The 17,492-nt window shown below is 49.6% G+C and overlaps 1 protein-coding gene across 1 annotated transcript in view; it reads left to right on the forward strand.

The window, feature by feature from the left end:
* The window catches only part of B4GALT1 (beta-1,4-galactosyltransferase 1), a 46,570-nt gene that overhangs the window by 15,110 nt on the left and 13,968 nt on the right, over window positions 1–17,492 (forward strand). Inside the window, exon 2 of the mRNA XM_060101838.1 lies at window positions 9,710–9,945. Coding sequence (XP_059957821.1) covers window positions 9,710–9,945 — 236 coding nt within the window. The remainder of the gene's footprint in view (window positions 1–9,709; window positions 9,946–17,492) is intronic.

The following is a 17,492-nucleotide window of genomic DNA, read 5'->3' on the forward strand; positions in this document are numbered from 1 at the left end:
CAGATCTGCTTTTTCTTTTTTTTCAATTTTAAAAAATTTGACATAACTGCAAACTTACAGAAAAGTTGCTAGAATTATACAAAGAGTTTCTGGATATCCTCTGGATCCCCCTAAATTCCCCAAATGTTAACATTTTACTATATTTGCTTTTTCTTCTCTCTCTCCATGGTTGTGCCTGTGTGATATTCCAAATCATGCCCCTTTACCCCTAAAAACAAGGATTTTTTATATAACCATAGTATAATGATCAAATCAGGAAATCAACATTGAAAATTTTCTATTATCTCATCTACAGACCTTATGAAGATTTTGTCAGTTGTCCCAAGAATGTCCTTGTAGTAAAAGAAAATTGAAGAGCACGTATAATTTAACTGTATCATTAAACTGTATAACTTAACTCTGCCGATTCTCCTCAGCAGTCTGTCTTATGATCTTTAGCCTCTATTAAATTCTATTAAGAATGACTTTGCCTCTTAGAGTGTAAGGCCCGCACGCAAGTATTTATTCATATATTTACTCAGCAAATACATGTTGTAGACCTACTGTGTGTTGGGCACTGTGCTATATTGCAGACAAGGTTTAGAGGTTATGAAACGTGCCTGTGGCTTTTCAGAGGTGGAGCCGGGATTTGAATCCTGGTCTGTGACCTTTCCTACCATGCTGCTTCCCTTGAAAATTGCGTTTGGTTCCTATAGAACTGTGTGTCCAATTTCTACATCTTTTCTAACAAATGGCCTAAGAAGGTACAGAGCAAAGTGTTCTCCCGCAGCATCCTGAGGAGGGGAAGGTAATCAGGAAAGGAATGGAGGTAAGTGTGGCTCTGGCCATCCTGGGCCTGGCAGGCCCAGGGCCTACCTGCTGCTGACTGACCCCAGGCAGAGAGTGCAGGACTCGGAGGGGACTGGGAGGCTGCCTCAGCCTGCAGGGGAAGGTCTTAAAATAACGCCCAGGCCTGTATCATCTAATCCTTCCTGAGAAGCTCAAATCATCCTTTCCAGAAGTGCTCTAGTTCTAAGGGGCGAGATATACAGCGCTATCATCCTGGGGCTAATTTCCAGGCAAGTTGGCCTCCCGAGCCTTTCCTGGTAGTGATAACTGTGGGTAGGCGCAGTTTTCACAAATTCCAGTGGAGGGAGGGCAGCCAGTCAGGAGAAGTGCTGGGTGAGGAGGAAGTCTGCGTTTGGGCCGGAACCACACAAAGCAGAAATCCCTCCTGGGACAGTTTTTCCCCAGAGGACAAACAGTTTTTCCCCTGTTTACTGGGCTTTAAAAGCCTTGATCCCTGGGCACTGCTTCTTGACCTCAGGCCTTGCATCTCTGTGGTTCCACTGCTGGTGGAAACCTTGGATCACCCCAGGACAGACATGTACTGTTATGCCCCGAGTTCTGGGGTCTCCCTGGGTTTCCCAGCGCTCTATCCTTGTTTCTACCGCCCCCTTGGATTCTGAGCCATGACCATGTATGTATAGAAATGCACTTGAGAAGGGTTTAGATCAGTGATGTCATATCAGGTTCACTTTTAGGCTCCTTGGATCAGTTGGTGGCTTACTGGAATCCCCACGGATTCTGAACCCTAGGATTCTGAGACAGAATCCCCATGGGCGCAGTGGAGGGAGAGTAGAGGGGCACGTGAGCTGTCATCTGTTGTCTGCTGTGTAGATGCATCCGTGAACATCAGAACCCTAAAGGATTAATAAGGAAAAGATAAGGACGGCTTTTTTGCAAATCCAGGAGTGTCCTTGAGGAAGCCTGTTAGTCTCTCTGGCCTTCAGTTTCCCTTATATGTAACGCTGGGGCTGAAATATAATTCTCGAGGTCCCTCCAGCCCTGGTCTGCCAGGATTATCCACGGGTCTGTTTCAGGGTGGATCCTGACCCTTCGAGGTGATGGAATCTGACCTTGACTTTGCTCCCTTAGGTTTAGGCCTTGGTACCCTTGCTAACAGGATCCTGGACTGAGTGACCACCCAAGGCTTTTCTGGTGATCTTAATGACCCATATTAGACTTTGAGATTTGGGGTTATCCTCTCAAGGAACAAGTGACATTTGGTGAAATGCCTGTTTGCTGTGGCAGTGTGAGGTTTAGGTGAGGAAATAGCAACATTTTCATTAGGAGGTTAGGCTGTCCACTGCCACACAGTCTCAAATTATAGGTCTAGAATCTGGAGGAAACGTATTTAAAATTGAGGGCAGGGGATGTGCCTGTAGATCATGAATCAGGTGCTATACCTGGAAACCAAAGGCATCTTTGGAGCCCGGAAAGGACAGTGTTCTTGCCCTTGTTCGCCTTGGGTGTAGTAGTGTACTTAGGACAGCAATCTAGGTTCTCAAGCATCACGTAGGCAAGATGGTTCCCTATTCTGCTAGTTCACGTTCTTACCTCGTAGTTGAATAAGTGCTGTGGGGTCACCACACATTTGTGCAGCCTGTTCTGCCAGAAACTGTCCAAAGTACAAAAAGGGATGGTGTACAACTCCTGCCCTCAAGGAGACGAGGGTCTGCTGGAAGAAGCAGGGAGGTAGACTGGCAGGGGGACTTGGATGCGTGCTTGTGAAGGTTGTGATGTTGATACGTAAAGGGTGTTTGTAGGCATCTGGAGAAGGGACCAGTTGGCTTGAGGGAGTTGGGGAAAGCTTTGAAGTTCAAAGTTTGAACTTTGAAGGACTGTTCCCTTACCTACTTCACAAAGGTTTTTGAGGTAACTTATAAGAATACGCACCATAAAAAGGGTCAACATAAATAAATTAAAACCAGAGAAAGAGAAAATGTGGCTTAAAAAGTTAAGATTCGGGAAGAGTTAAAATGTAGATTATTCAAGCGCTGCAGCCCAGAATAGCTATTACATCTGTCCCTTTGCAAAAGCCAAAAGTGAAACATCGTCAGAGAGCAGCCATACACAGTAAGTTGTTTTTCTTGGTGCCTCACTCTTAAAGAGCTTCATGGGGGTGGGAGGGAGGTGGTGGTGAACAGGTGAGCCTGTAAACCAGCGTTTCTCAAAATATACTCTAGGGACCTGCATTAAAGCTACATAGAGTACTTGTAAAAAGGCAGAGTCCGGGACCCCAGCCCCAGACTTAGCACATCAAAAGCTCTGGGGAGGAGGATCCAAGAACCTGCAGTTTTACACGCTTCCCCAGATAATTCTTTGTGTACTCCACACTTTGAGAACCTCTGCAATAGATGGAAACCTCAACAGTATCTTGAAAGCAAATGCAATAAAGCGAGTGAGGGTACTTGGCCCTTGTTTGAAGGCTGGGTGAGAATTTAATGGGAGCGAGAGCAGTGCACAAGAAAAGGCAGTTCCCCTGAGGTTCATTCCTCGCCGGGTCACTTGCAGGTCATATTTTGGAAGACCTACACAGTGGGGCAGTCCAGGCACACGGCAGGGCCGCGCCTCAGCACAGAGATGGACAGAGGAGCAGCTGGCCCCACTATGCCTGATTGGTCCAGCTTCCCCTTGGCCACCTGGGCTCTGCTCTGCAGCCTTCCTCTGGCAGGCTCTTTTATTTTTTGAGCAAATACTTTGTTTTTCTCTGTGCCCCCAAATGCAGGGTTCTGAGACCACAAATGTGCTCTGCTTCCTGTTGAAAAAGTTTTTCCCCCCAGGGTCTAACAGTGGCTTGGATGGTGAGTTGGCAGAAAGAACAGTGGGTGTTGAAATTGTACTCTGCACGCACTGTACCCAAGGCATATCAAGTCAGCCTTTGGAATAGATTATTCCTGTTTTCTGGTCACGGAGTTGTATGTTTTGAAGTCTTTATTTTGGAAGGCACTTCTTTATTGAGAAAGGGATGAAGGAGGGGTCACAATTGTTGTCCTTGGGTTATATTTTTAAATATTTATTGTTCAGTTTTAAAGATATACCGAAAGGTATAAAGAAAAATACCCTGAACATCTGGTTTAAGAAATAAATCATTTCCAGTACTTTTGAAGCCTTTGTGATTTAGATTTTAAAACCCAATAAGACATGGTTAACGTGAGCCTTGAGCAGTCCCATCTGGTGGCTCTCTGTCCTGTGCTCCTCCATCAGGTTTTCTCGAGGTTTATTGAAATCCTCTTGGTTGCTTGTGTTGGTGGCAGGGAGAATAGCCGTGCACCATTCACTCAGCTCAGATTTGTTGGCGTACTCCGTGTCCATGGCAGCCAAGTGGACACTCACATCTCTTCTCCCAGAGAGGAGCTGAGGGGCCCAGTGGAGTCAGCTGCTTCTCTGCAAAGCTTTTCTTGACTCTGTTCCCTGGCCCCGGAGTTGACTCCCCTTCCTTTGTGCCATTTCAGCTGTTCTCACCACTGTCACCCTCACCATCATTGTTTGTTTTGCTGGTCTCCCCCCTGCCAAGAGCAAACACCTCTTCTTAACCCAACCCCACTGCTGCATGCCTGGCACCAACTGGCATGTGGTGTGTGCTAACCAGGTGCATGGTTGAATGGATGTGATGCTATGAGTGTTTAAAGAAGGCGGAGGAAAAGTAAGAACCAACCTTGAGTGGTCTGAGAAGGCTTCCTAGGGGAGGTGATGTTTGAGCTGAGGCCAGGCAGCTGTTGGATTGGTGATAAGGAAGTCCTTGGAGAATTCTGGAGAGCTTCTCTTCCCTGAAGGGCTGGGGAGAAGATTTGGGATGAGCCCCATGCAGTAGATGGTGCTTCTCATTTTTAGTGTAAGGGGTTACAAGGGGCATCATGAGTTGGTGGGACCACTGCAGACAACTGTCATTCCCAAGCCTGGGGATTTAGTAGTGCCTGGCTTGGCTTCCAGCATACATCTGGCCGTTGGAAGACTGGTACAGAGAAAAACGGCTCACCCACAAGAGCCTGAGGAACAACACTGTAGTGGGGCTGAGGGGTGGGCAGTGGGAGGGATGGCTTGAAGGGGGGCTATGCCATACTGTTAGGTCTGAGGCTTGACCAAGGAAGAGATTTCAACATCTCAGCTTGTTGAACCACAAAGCTCTGGGCATTGTCTAGTTCCCAGATCAGTGAATTTCATTGCTCAAGAAAAAAAGTTTTTTAAAACTTGGAGACCTGACCCATGGCTGCAAGTAAGGGTTTTTAAAAAAAATTAAATTAAAAAAGATAAATCCAGCATCAAAATCCACTGTGATCATCTCATAAAAGAAAGGGGATTTTAACATTTAAAGAGTAAGAAGCACTTCATCTTGGAAGAATGGGCATTCTGATATATTGATTACATTGAGCTTAATGAAGGACCACTTACATTACCTTTGACCATCTTGTCTCAGGCTCATGAAACATTGTCACCACTCCACAATAGGCCAGGGACTGTCTTGACCCATTGGCTGGTCAGTTGGGAAGCAGTGGCTAGATGTTCCAGCCTCTGGCTGAGACTAGAGGAATGAACGAGTGGTTCAGCCAGCATGGAAGTGAGGCAGGGAGTCTGTGCTGGGCTGGCTCTGGATTCACAGGACTTTTGATGGAGGGGCATATGTGTGTTGGGTTTGCCATGCTGGGCGAGGGAGCAGTGGAATCTGTCTGAGTTGAGTTCACACACTGAAGTTATTGAGCGACTTACATGCAAGGCTGTGACCTAGACTCCCAGCTGAGAGGCCCACGTGGCAGGGCTTTAGTGGGGGGAGCCGAGGACAGGCTCACATCTGCTCATCTGCTTACGTAACCCTGCTTCCCAGCTCTTAGAGCCAAGAAAACACACAAGCTGGCCCAGCAGGGCCGAGGGCTTGTGGTAGCACGCGCCACGCGCTGCACAGCAAGGGGGCCTTGGCTCGGCACGAGGACCATTAGGAAGCCTCAGCCCTCTGCTTCCTCCCCCACGCCTCTCCCGAGGCCCCCGCGGTGGCTCTGAGACCTGCTGGCAGGTCTGTGTGGTTCTAGGCAGAGCTGGTCACTGCCCTCTTGGAGTCTGAGCTCTTTGGACTTTCTAATTAGGGCAAAGCCAGGTGTGCCACGAAGGATGTCCCCTGCCTCGTGGCAGGAGGTGTGCCAGGCATGCAGGGAGGCCTCCCGGCTAGCGCCGGCCCCAGGAAAGCATTCAGCCCCGGGTCTGGGGCCACCACAGCTGCCAAGCACTGACCCATCTCAGGGGTGTGAACTGGGGGGGCGGTTTTCTCAGAGCGGTGGCAGCTTCAAGGAGAGAAGGCAGTGAAAAGAATTGCCAGATTGGGCAAGAAGGACAAGATGGGGGTCAGGGTGCCCTAGATGTGTGGGAGACAGGGCAGGGTTGTGAGAGGGCACAGGGAGGAGTAGGGGAGTGAGAAAGAGGCTGTTCAGTGATCAAGCTCTGCGCGGAGCCACTGGGGCAGCAAGTCCCTCGGACAGCCTTGAACCAGGGTAGTTTTCACGTGGGTCCTGCCACGCTCAGCAGGGGGCTCCTTGAAGTCAGGAACTGTCCTGTCCATCCCATCACCTCCCACCTCCCTGACCTGGCACACCACCTGGCACACAGTAGGTGTCCAGAAAGTATTGATTGAAATGAATTGAAAGTGGCCTTGACACACCACAGAAAACGTTTAACAACGTTAAACAAACTCTTCAGAAAAGACTCTGGCTTGATGGTTGAGTAGGCTCCCGTGGATGGACGGTCACATACTGTTAACCCCTATGCGGGGGCTGAAGGAAGAGGAGGGGGATGGAAGATGGACCACCCAGGTTATCAGCTCCCATAATTCGGTAGACAGTGTTATCAGTTGCTGAAGGAACTCTGGAGCAGAAGAGGATTGGCCATAGGTGGTGGCGGTGGTGGTGAGGTTAAATAAGTGTTCATGTGAGTTCCAATCCCTGCAGTTTGCAAATGGAAGCCAGTATCCTGAGAGTGGCTGGTAGTCGCCCAAAGATCATCCAACAAGTCACTTTATAGAGCTGAACTAGGACCCAGGCAGCCTTTCTCCTGACCAGGAAACTCTACTTCAGGACCATCTTTCTGGAACTGCTGAAGGGGCGAAATTAAGACGCTTCTAGCCTGCAGGTGTCTGCTCCAGGGAGGGTGGGCAGACCAAGTGTGAATTCCTGTTCTCTGGGCTGGTTTCAGAAGTTGTGAGAAGTTTGGTAGAGTGACAGTCCAGATGCCTCTTGGGTTCCCCAAAATGGAGTTATGTTTAGCAGCATCTTCAGAACCAAAGGTGGGGCAGGCTGGGGATGGGGTGCAGATGTCGTGGGGCCTTCTGAAGTGAGAAGAGCCCAATGACAGATCTTCTTTTCATGTTTTTCACAAGTGCCCTGTGCAGCAGGGTCTCCCAGAAGGCTTTGCCCAGGCTTGGGGACTAGAGCAACCCAGGCCTGCTGGACCCTGTGGGAAAGGGCTCCCTCCATGAAAGACCCAAGGCTTGTGAAGATGGGCGATCCGGCTCCCCTCTGCCCATCTTGCCCAATAAGAATCCCTTGGGCTCCTTGTTATTTACGTGGGTCCTTCCCAAGATCTACCGAGTCAGGTTCTCTAGGGGAGAGGCCTGAGATTCCATATTTTTACTGATTACTTCACATGATTCTGATGATAGAATGTGTTCACACTCCTCACATTTTTCTGTAGAGACAATGGCCAGGCAGACCCCTTACTTGGTTCTGGGACATAGTACCTACTCACCTGAGGGCACCCTGGGAGGTTGGAGCTGGGTCAGCAGGCAGTCATGTCAGGGACAGATCTGTGAGGCCTCTGTTCCTCCAGAGACCGAGGTGCACGGCCAGGCAGAGACTAGGGCTTTTGATCCCTGAAGACCCCCTTCCTGCCGCACGGGGTCTGCCGTCTGAGCTCTGTGGGAATGAGGAGAGCAAAAGGACAAGGCCAGACTGGGCCTTCGATTTTAAGATCCTAGTCTCTCAATGACGTTAGGGGAAAGAGGGAAGAGCGTCTCTGGCAAAGGGAAAAGTGTGGGCATAGGCACAGTTTATAGGAACGAGAAGGAGAGTAGAGCTGAGACTGAAGGGCCTTGTTGCCAAGCTAAGAGGCTTAGCCCTACCTTGTCCAAGGCTATAGCCTTAGAGCCATCAGAGGGTTTTAGCAGGAAAGTGATAGGATCAGAGCTGTGTCTCAGAAGAAAATGAACTTATGTGAGTGGGTGCTGTGATGATAGAACTGGGTCAGCATCAGAGGGAGGGAAGGTGTGAGGAGTCCTGGGGATCCAGGAGAGGGGAGAGGAGGAGGAGATGCAGGTCCATACCTGCTGACAGGCAAGGGGAGCGAGAGTCACAGCTTCCTTTTCTTGGGCTGCCTCATTTCAGGAGGGTGAGTGATCCCTGAAGACAAGAGGGGCTTGGAGAGCTACATACTATTGACAAACAAACAGGGCGACAGAGGGCTGCACACTGGACCCTGGGTGGTTCTCACCAGCATGTTTCAGGTGAACTTGCTCTGAGTTTGTGGTCTGGGTCTGACTTCTGTTCTGTAGTGTTTAGTTTCCTTCCTTTGTTCCTGTGGATAGTTTACTCCATAGGTAAAGCTGGTTATGCTAGAGTAACGGTTCCTAAAGTATGTTCCCTGATAGAATGGTTCTGTGGCCAAATAAGTTTAGGAAGTGGTGGGATAGATAAAGTGAACTTCTTGACTGCACAGCTTCTCAGAGCTTTTGGTATGCATTATGACTTTCCAGAAGCAAGAGTTAGTATGCAGCGTTCCCAAACTTCTTTGACCAGGGGACGTGTTCTTCCATTGAGCATCTCACTGGGACTAGTGTTTCCTGGAACCCACTTTGAGAAAGTCTGGCCTACAGGGAATACTGGGGACCTGGGTTCAAGTGTTGACTCTGTTCCCAATTCCCTGTGTGTCCCTGGGCTAGTCATCTTTCTCCTGCCCTCCCCATGTGTGCTGTGGCAGGGGTGGTCAGACTTGGAGGAGTGAGGTCCTCTCTCAGCTCCACCTGTTTCTACTTAGGAGACGGGGACTTTCATGCCTATATCTGGATCTTCACCCTTGCCTTTTCCTCTACTCCTAACCTGCCACTACCTCACAAGCCGCCATCCACGTCTCATCAATTTGTCTTCTGAGCCCAGAGCTCTCTTACTAACTTAGTTCTCTCATTTCGAGCCATGTTCTCCTAGGCCAGAAACTTTGGAGTTGCCCCTGACTTTTCCTCCCTTCTTCATCCCCTGCTTATTCTAAGCACTCTTCTTTGATGTTTGTTCTGGCTGTTTCTTCTCTCTGCTTCCCCTTAGTTCCTCCAGTCCCTCCCCCGTCGAGTTTGTTTCATCTGTGCATCACTTCCATTCCTGAGACATGGGTCACTCATGCCACTCTCTGCTGCCTTGTAATTTCAGGCTCATTTCCTCCACAGGGGCCTCCCCAACACACATGCACACTTTCCCCCGACTAGGTTAGGTTCAGAGAGATAATGTAAGTCATTTGTCCAAGGCCACACAGCTGGGAGGTGGCAGAGTTTCAACCTCAGGATTTCTGACAAAGTGCTTTCTCAGCCGTGCTCTCTGATCCTTACTACAGCTTGTCAGGAAGTCTGAGCAGGAATTACTCCATTTCCATTTTTCAGTTGAGCAACATAGAGTCTGAGAGGAGTGGGTCCTAGGAAGGTGAAGTGCTTCAGAGGGTGACCAGCTGTCTGAGTTTGCCTGATACTGAAGGGTTTCCTGGGATGGTCAGTCACGCTAGTTCTGGACACGGTACCCAGTGCTGGGCCTGAGTGCCTTTTCCACAGCCACACTGCCTCCCAGGAGGAGATGCTTCCAGCGGTAGCGGCCTGGCCACCTGCAGAGTCCTGTGGCCTGATACCTTCTCCTTCCCTCCACCTCTCTAGTCGGCCCCATGCTGATTGAGTTTAACATACCTGTGGACCTGAAGCTTGTGGAGGAACAGAACCCGAAGGTGAAGGTGGGTGGTCGCTATACCCCCAAGGACTGCATCTCTCCTCACAAGGTGGCCATCATCATTCCGTTCCGCAACCGGCAGGAACACCTCAAGTACTGGCTGTATTATTTGCACCCAATCCTACAGCGTCAGCAGTTGGACTATGGCATCTATGTTATCAACCAGGTGAGGTCTGGGAAGATGGAGGGAGGGAGGGAAGGAGCGTACACGTGTGTGCATGTGCGTGCGTGTGTGTGTGTGTGCGTGCATGCACGTGCTTGTGTACTCAAATATGTGAGTAATGAGGGGTGAAGGAACGGAAGTGATTTTTTAGACATCTGGCATTTTGCAACTCCACTACCACCACCACCACCCTCCTTATCTTGGTGCAAATGAGCTAAATGCCATACAGTGTTGTTTTGTTTTTGTTTTTTTCCCAAGAGTATAACTTTGGTATTTCAAGTTTATCCTGAATACCTAAATTCCTATCTTTAGACTATAATCTCCCAGCTGGAATAACACATCTAACTTATCTATATACCAAATTCCCTTGAAATTCATCTGAAGAGACAGGATGCATTTCCATTTCTAAAAGGTCCAGTGTCCATTTCATTTCAAGATAAACTCTGGGTCTGCCTGTAGTAAGTTAGCTTGAGTAGTCAGATTACTAGCAGTTGACAGCTTCTATCAAAGTTGAGGGACTTGGTGGGCCTTCCTCGGACCAGAAGACTTGCTTAAGAAAAACCCTGCCATCAAGGAACACTTGTCTGATGCCAGTGAGCACGTGTTGACCATGGCAAGATTCAGGAGCCCGTTATTCAAGCAATGGCAGTGAGCGCCTGGAAGAGGAAGCCACCAGCACCAGGGGCCAGCAGAGATTACGAGGAACAGGCCACGCCCGCTGCATCTCCTTTCCCTCTTTGACAGTTGTTTCACCAGTAGATGAATGATACACTGTAGACACCGTGTCCGATCTTATTCATCAAGGCATCTGGTGGCCTCCCACAAATCTGCCTGAGCAGAGGAGAGACAGCTGTGGTCTGGACGGCATATAAACTAGATTAAAACATATACTTGGGTAAAGAGTGTAAAAGATAGTGAGTGATGATGCCAAGGTTTTGAATTTAGGTGACTGTGGTCAAGGAAGACTTGGTGTGGGCGCCCGGGGGGAGAAGGCGAATGTATAGAAAGCTGGTATTTTAGGTGAATGTGAGATTTCCCTTCAATTATAAAGTCAAAACAAATATTGGACCCGTGAAATTTAGCCACTGTCTTAAATTCCTACGACGTGTTTATATAGATATTCCCCACGTTTCCAATAACAGATTTCCAAACGTCCTATACCAGCTCTTTCCTCCTGCCCGCCCCAGTCCAAGCTGGCAAAACAACTAAGCAAGCCAGCTTGGACCAGTGGCCCTGCTGTGCCGGCTAACACTGGACACTGCCTAAGATGGGGCTTCTCCCAAAGTGTGCTTTCTGAAATGGAGATCTGAGGCCAAATGCATCTGAGGAATGCTGGACTGAACAACATGAAGCAGGTTTCGTTCCTGCAGAGCCTTCAGTGTACTGGTGTACATTACAGCCTCCAGAGGGACTCCGCACATAGTGTTTCCTGAGCTCATCTGACTGGAGAGTCGTTTTCCAAGAACCATCTCAAACGAAGAGTGTTCCGTGAATTGAACGTTGGGGAAAGCAGGCCTACATTAACACCTCCTCCCCTCCCACCTCCTTACTTTCCCTAGGATACTGAGAAACACCCCCAATTCCTGTCTTTTCCCACATGTATCTCAGCATCGGAAGTATTTTATTTTTCATTTTTCACACATTTACGTCTTTTTTTTTCTTCTTTATGCAGGTTTTTAATTGTAAAATACGATATGCCTACTGAGAAGTGCACAGAACAAAACTGTCAATGTGACAAATAAAAAGAGAATACTTACATAACCACTACTCAAATCTGAAAGTATCGATACTTGTCAGCATCTCAGAAACCTCCCATCTCCTTTTCTCATCACAAGCTCCTTCCCTCTTCCCGGTTAAACACCATCCTCATTTCTTGACAATCATTTCCTTTAACCTGCATGCATCCCTAACAAAACAGTTTAGTTTTGTCAACATCTAACTTTATTATTATTATTTTTTTCACACACACACTGTATTTTATTTTTACAAGAGAAATAAACTGACACCAAGCGTTGTAACATTTACGTCTTTTTTTCCTCTAGTCTTGTCAGTATCATCGTCTCTCCCCCACCCCATCCCCCCTACCCCTGCCCCAGTTCGTGTCTTTTTGCTTCTTCATCTTTTCCTTCTCTTCCAAGGGTTAACTTTTCACCTTTGGTGAATAATTTCCTCTTTATCTCCCTCTCCCCCAGTTAATCTAATTTCTTCTGCTCCAGCTCTGCCCTGATTATTTCTTTGGGAAAATATGATCTGACTTTCAGGTAACCAAGTCATAAAGAAACTTGAAGTCTGCTCTACCTTTCCAGTGAAGAATATCTTGTATGGTATCTATAAAGAACCCATAATAAAGTGATGATGGGAAACCTAAGCCTTGAAAAAAAAGAGGTGGGAGGGGAAACGTTTGGAGCGTGCCCCGTCTACAAATTAGGACCTTCCTGTGTTCTCTGTTTTACTGTTATAGTAAGAGAAAGGGAGTTCATAGCATCTGGCTTGGGCTTTGTGTACCATTTGTTGAGCAAATAGGCTTCTCAGTGTCTTCCTGTCTCAGACACCCTGCTGTCATTTTGATGCTTCATTTACCACCACCCCCAACACATACCCCATTTAAGATGAGAAAGTGCTTAAAATAGGAGGGGCCCCTGAGACATCTAGTCCAGGGGTTCTCAGACAGGTTTTTAACAACAGAACCTCTTCCTGCCACTTTAAAATCCTCCACAGCCCCCATCCACAGTGGGTCACAATGGTGCTGTTCTACTTGAAGTGGGGGCCATGTCCCCATCTCTGTCCCCTGACTTCCCCTTCAGTCTTTGCTGGGATTCATGTGTACCCCTAAGGCCAGATAGTGTGAAAACTGTTCTATTTTGCAGGTGAGGAAACTGAGGCTCAGAGAGGGGAAGTGACGGGTAGGAAGCCACATAAGCCACAGTAGGGCTGCAGATCAGAGCCCACTCCCCGTCTCCTAGTGCCCTCTCAGCGCATCAGCACTAACTCCCTCCTCAAGGCCATTTAGTCCCTCCTTCTCAAAGCTGGGTGTCCAGGGCTGGGAGTGAGCACCAGGCTCAGGCTGCCTGGGTTCCGGCTCTGCTACTTGCCAGCTCAGTGACCTTGAGCTTGAGTCCTTCACACCTCGGTTTCCTCAGTAGTGGGGGGGGCAGGGTTTTAGTCCTTAGCGTGCAGGGCTGTGACGCACCTAGCACACAGCGAACCCTTGGTAAACATTAGCTGATTTGAGTTCCTTCTCCTCCCCGCCCCATCCCATCCCCTTCTTCCTGCCTATTTTCTCTGCCCAGGACTGTGGTGATAAACTCTTTACTGCTCTCTCCCCGCCTCCTGCTTCACCCCCACTCAATACCAGCGTTGAGACCCTCCCTCCCACTTGTGTGGCCTCCGTGGGGTCAGATAGTGGACTTAGGGACCACGGCAAGCCCACCAGCTTCTTCAGAGAAGGGTTGTGTCTCAAGCTCCACACACAGGGGTGAGCTTTCCTGGGCTTCTGTGGCTCCTACCCTGTCCATACTAAGCTATTAACCACTTTCGTTTGGTTTAGTCCCCTCCAATCACCGTAATAACTTCCATCTCACAATAAGCGTGGTAGAGGTGGGTGGTATGCTTTACCGGTTGAGTAAACCTGGAGAAGCAGCAGCATTGCTGTTGGTTCTCAGTGTCCAGCTCTCTTCCTGCCCTAGCCAGCTGGCATCTGAACATCCCTTTAGGGTTCTGACAGGTCCAGCCTCTCGGAGCCAAGGGTGCTTCTCTGAGGCACAGGTGTCCTGCCCAAGGTCCAGCACTGGGACCTTGGTGCGGAGGAGGACATCAAGAGGTCGTAGCAGATGGGAGGTGGGGTGCACACTACACTTCTTCGTACTTTAATTGGGAAAGGAAACCATAAAACCACCAAAGGTAAGGGGAAGGCAGGTTGTCACCCTGGCAGCACCAGCCCTAAATAAGAAACACAGGATGTTTGTGGGATTAGCCGCCATGGGAATTAACAAGCAGGTGAGGAATGCAGGCCCAGCTGGCCAGGTGGGCTCGTAATAACCATGGCAGCCCTTTGCCCCAGAAGCAGTGCCCAGGATCTGTCTCTCTGATTCTGTCTGTATATCCCCTGGTGCCTCTGATCTCACTCAGCTGCCTACAGTTTTTCTAGTTCTGGCTGTGTCATGCCCTCTCTAAACTCTTCAGTATGTCCCTGCCGTCCACAGGCGAGGGTCTAAAGGGCCTGAAGGCCTGAGCTTGGCATCTGAGGGAGGCCCTCTGCAGCCCACCCTGACCGACCTCCGGCCACCTCCTCTCAGGCCTCCTTCACACCTTTAGGCCACAGCCACGCTGGACTCGCCACCATCCCCGAGACACGCCCAGCTGCCCTCCTGCACCTTTGCTTATGCTGCACCGTCCACCTTCCCCCTGCATGCCTCCCCTTCCCTCCCCTGGTGGCTCTCTTTCTGGCCACTATGAGAGGCCCTCCCCAGCCTTATTAGCTCTGTGAAAGCCTGGAGTGGAGCCGACTTCTCCATCCGAGCTGTCCCAGGCCACATTGTGCTTTCTAGTGAGGCGGGGAGAGTGGAGGGATGATTCCCTGTGTGCGTGCTCTCCCCGCCCAGCGGCCCCTAGACCCTCAGGTCTGACTTGCTTGTCTCCCTGACCACGCAGCTCCGTGCACGGTCCACCGCAGGGTCAGTGTTTGGAGCACGGAGTTGCTTCCTATGGCTCCTGCCCTTTCACCTACACCTGCTCTCAGGACCCTTTGCTCTGGGTTCTCTGGAGAGGTCTGTGTCTCTTAGAAGTCAAGCCTCCTTTCCCCTCCAGGCCAGGTCATGACCCTTGGGAACCTGCACAGCCTTCTCCCTCCACTCCCTCCCCCAAGCCTCTCCCCAAAGCTTCCTGTCCCTGGTGGACCAGGGGTGACCTCCCTTTTCAGGAAAAATGCAGAGAACCTACTCTAGGCCCTGTGGTGATTGATGGTCATAAAACTTTATGGTCTTTGGGACTGAACCTCTTTCACGGTCTCACTTTGAATTTTGACCCTAACAGCCCCTCAGTGAGGCAATGGCTACCCCCACCATCCCTGCTGAGGGAAGGCTTCCGGAGGTGAGCAGCTTGCTGGGGGTCCCGTGACGGCTGGGTGGCAGAGCTAAGATTTGGACAGAAATCACCTGAGGCCTAAGTAATGCCTCACCTTGCCACGTGTATTCCCCTTACTGGGGAACAGCTCCACATCCACTTGGCAATGCCCCCATGAGTGCCACTGGGTCACGAGAGGGGGGCAGCAGCTTTGGAGTAGCAGCCTCAGAACCTTCTGGAAGGCTTGCGCAATTGTCATGCTTACAGGTAAAACCTGACCTGAAAGGGGGCCCCAGCTCGCACCTGAGGAGTCTCCGTCTACCTTTGGAATTTTTTCCCTCTTCCTTTTCATCTGTGCACAGTCGTGAGGTGATTCTAGGCTGCTTGTCTGGGACCAAGTGTGGGCAGGTTTGGAGACCACCCTTTGCACGCTCAGTGAGTGAGAGCATCTGTCACCACCCCTCAGCAGCTTACCCTCTGTCACTGGGCCAGGCAGCTGGTTCCTAAATGAGGCCAAGACAAATAAGAGTGAAGCAGGCCCGTGAGGACAGCTGCCTGGTCCTGAGGCCCCCCTGGTTTGGTTTCATCTTGATTGTGTCTATTTACCATCACCCCGCCCTGCCTTCCATTTCCTGCCCGAGCTGGCAGCACCCAGATTGACGTGTGCAGGAGTGGGGCTCGGAAGGGGTGAGGCCAGTCCTGTTCTGTAGCACCCCCTGCTGCGGATATCTGTACCCTACCACTGCTTGCGAGCTGCCCCAGTGAGTGGTCATTTCCTTTACTGTGTGTTTTCCCCTCTCTCTGTCGTGTGGCTCGCTCCAGTCTCCTGGGGAATGTGTAGAAGCACTTACAGGTACTCGCAGAGCTGGGGAATTGCCTCCCTGGGCATTGTTCTGGGAAATGTCATTTTCTCTGTTCACCGTTGACTTTGTGACAGGGTATGACAGCTTATTAGGAATTTGCCTTTGCCCTGGAACAAGGGTGGTCACAGCCTGGACATTTGCCTCTCCGCCTTACATCTCTCCCTTGCAGCATCTTTGTCTCTTTGTTCTTTTTCTTTTTTTTTTTTCCTTCTAGCGGGGGCCTTTTGCTTTTATTTGTTAATCCTGTTTGTAGCAAAGCAAGCTGAAGGAGGACCTCCTCTCTGTGATCTGCTTCTTGCTCTCCACCTACTTCCTCTTCTGTGCCCTTCACCTCCTAGAGAGAGAAAGAAAGAGAGGAATGCCGGCCTAACCACTGCTGTGACCGCTGCTGCTGCTGCCGCCACCGCTGCCACCCTGGTAATGTCCACGTGCCCCCAAATCCAACCCAGAGCCCAGGCCCTGCTGGTCAGGGGGAAGAGTGTGCCGTCTCGAGCCCTGGGGTCTCCCGGGCAAGGCCACGGCCTCTGTGGGCTCACTCAGAAATGCTGAGGCTGGTGGGAGCCAGCCTGTTGTGCAGAGGTCGAAGAGACTTTGCCTTAAAATCAAGCCACAGTTGTGCTCATACTGTATGTGTATATACTTTTGTATCTTGCTTTTTTTCTTAAATTCTGTATCATCAGCATCTTCCCATGTTATTTCATAGTCTTCATAATCATCACTTTCCATGCCTTCATAGTAGTTGAACATGTAGTGCTACCGTAATTAACACAGACATTCCTATATTAGAAGACATTTAGATAATTTCCACTTTCTCCCTAGTGTAAATAATACTGTAATGAACATCTTTCAGTCTGCAGCTTATTCTGTGTTTGCTTCTTCCACATTTAGATTCATTTCCCCAGGCTAGATTTCAGATACGAGACTATGGGTTCAGAAATGGTTTAAACATTTTTCTGGTTTGTAACATAAGTGGCCAAATTGCTTTCTGAAAAAGAAGCCTTTATTTTCTAAGTGTTTTTCTGTAGAAAATATCGTCTCAGTGCCTTGGGGCCTGGGAGAGAGGCAGGCATCCTGCTGTGGCTGCTGTTGAGCTGGGGTTTTAAAACTGTTCTCTGTGTTTACCTTGCCCAGAATCCCTGCTAAGCTGTTCTATTAGCTCAGTTCTCTCTGAAGGTACCTTATGGCTCTGACGTGTGTTCTAGTCCAGGAGTGGCCAAGGATGTGCTCACTCTTGTGACTAATTACTTTGGCAAATAGAGAACCACTCCCTCAGCACCCTGAACCTGAAAGGGCCCGTTTCCTTCGCTTGCTGGGAGAAGAGATTAAGTCTCAGATCAGGTTTTACTGAGGGCCCTGTCCAAGCTCAGGGCTACCATATTATTATGGTTCAAAGCCAGAGACCCAACTGTTGTGAAATCATGGGTGAGTGGATATTTGCCCTCCACAAACTCAGCAATTGTATAATCCCAGTAATTCTCTGGAGATCACCTCTCAGCCAGCCTGTCTACCATCCCAAGGCCTGCAGGTCAGTCCTGCCGCAGGGCTGCCCAGCCAGAGCTTCGTCTGCTTTCCTACCACCCATTCGGCCTAGGTCTTTCCTTTTGGCGTCTGAGTGGGCACAGAAAA

The sequence above is a fragment of the Mesoplodon densirostris genome, chromosome 6 (assembly GCF_025265405.1).
Source record: "Mesoplodon densirostris isolate mMesDen1 chromosome 6, mMesDen1 primary haplotype, whole genome shotgun sequence".
In the NCBI taxonomy this organism is placed as follows: domain Eukaryota; kingdom Metazoa; phylum Chordata; class Mammalia; order Artiodactyla; family Ziphiidae; genus Mesoplodon; species Mesoplodon densirostris.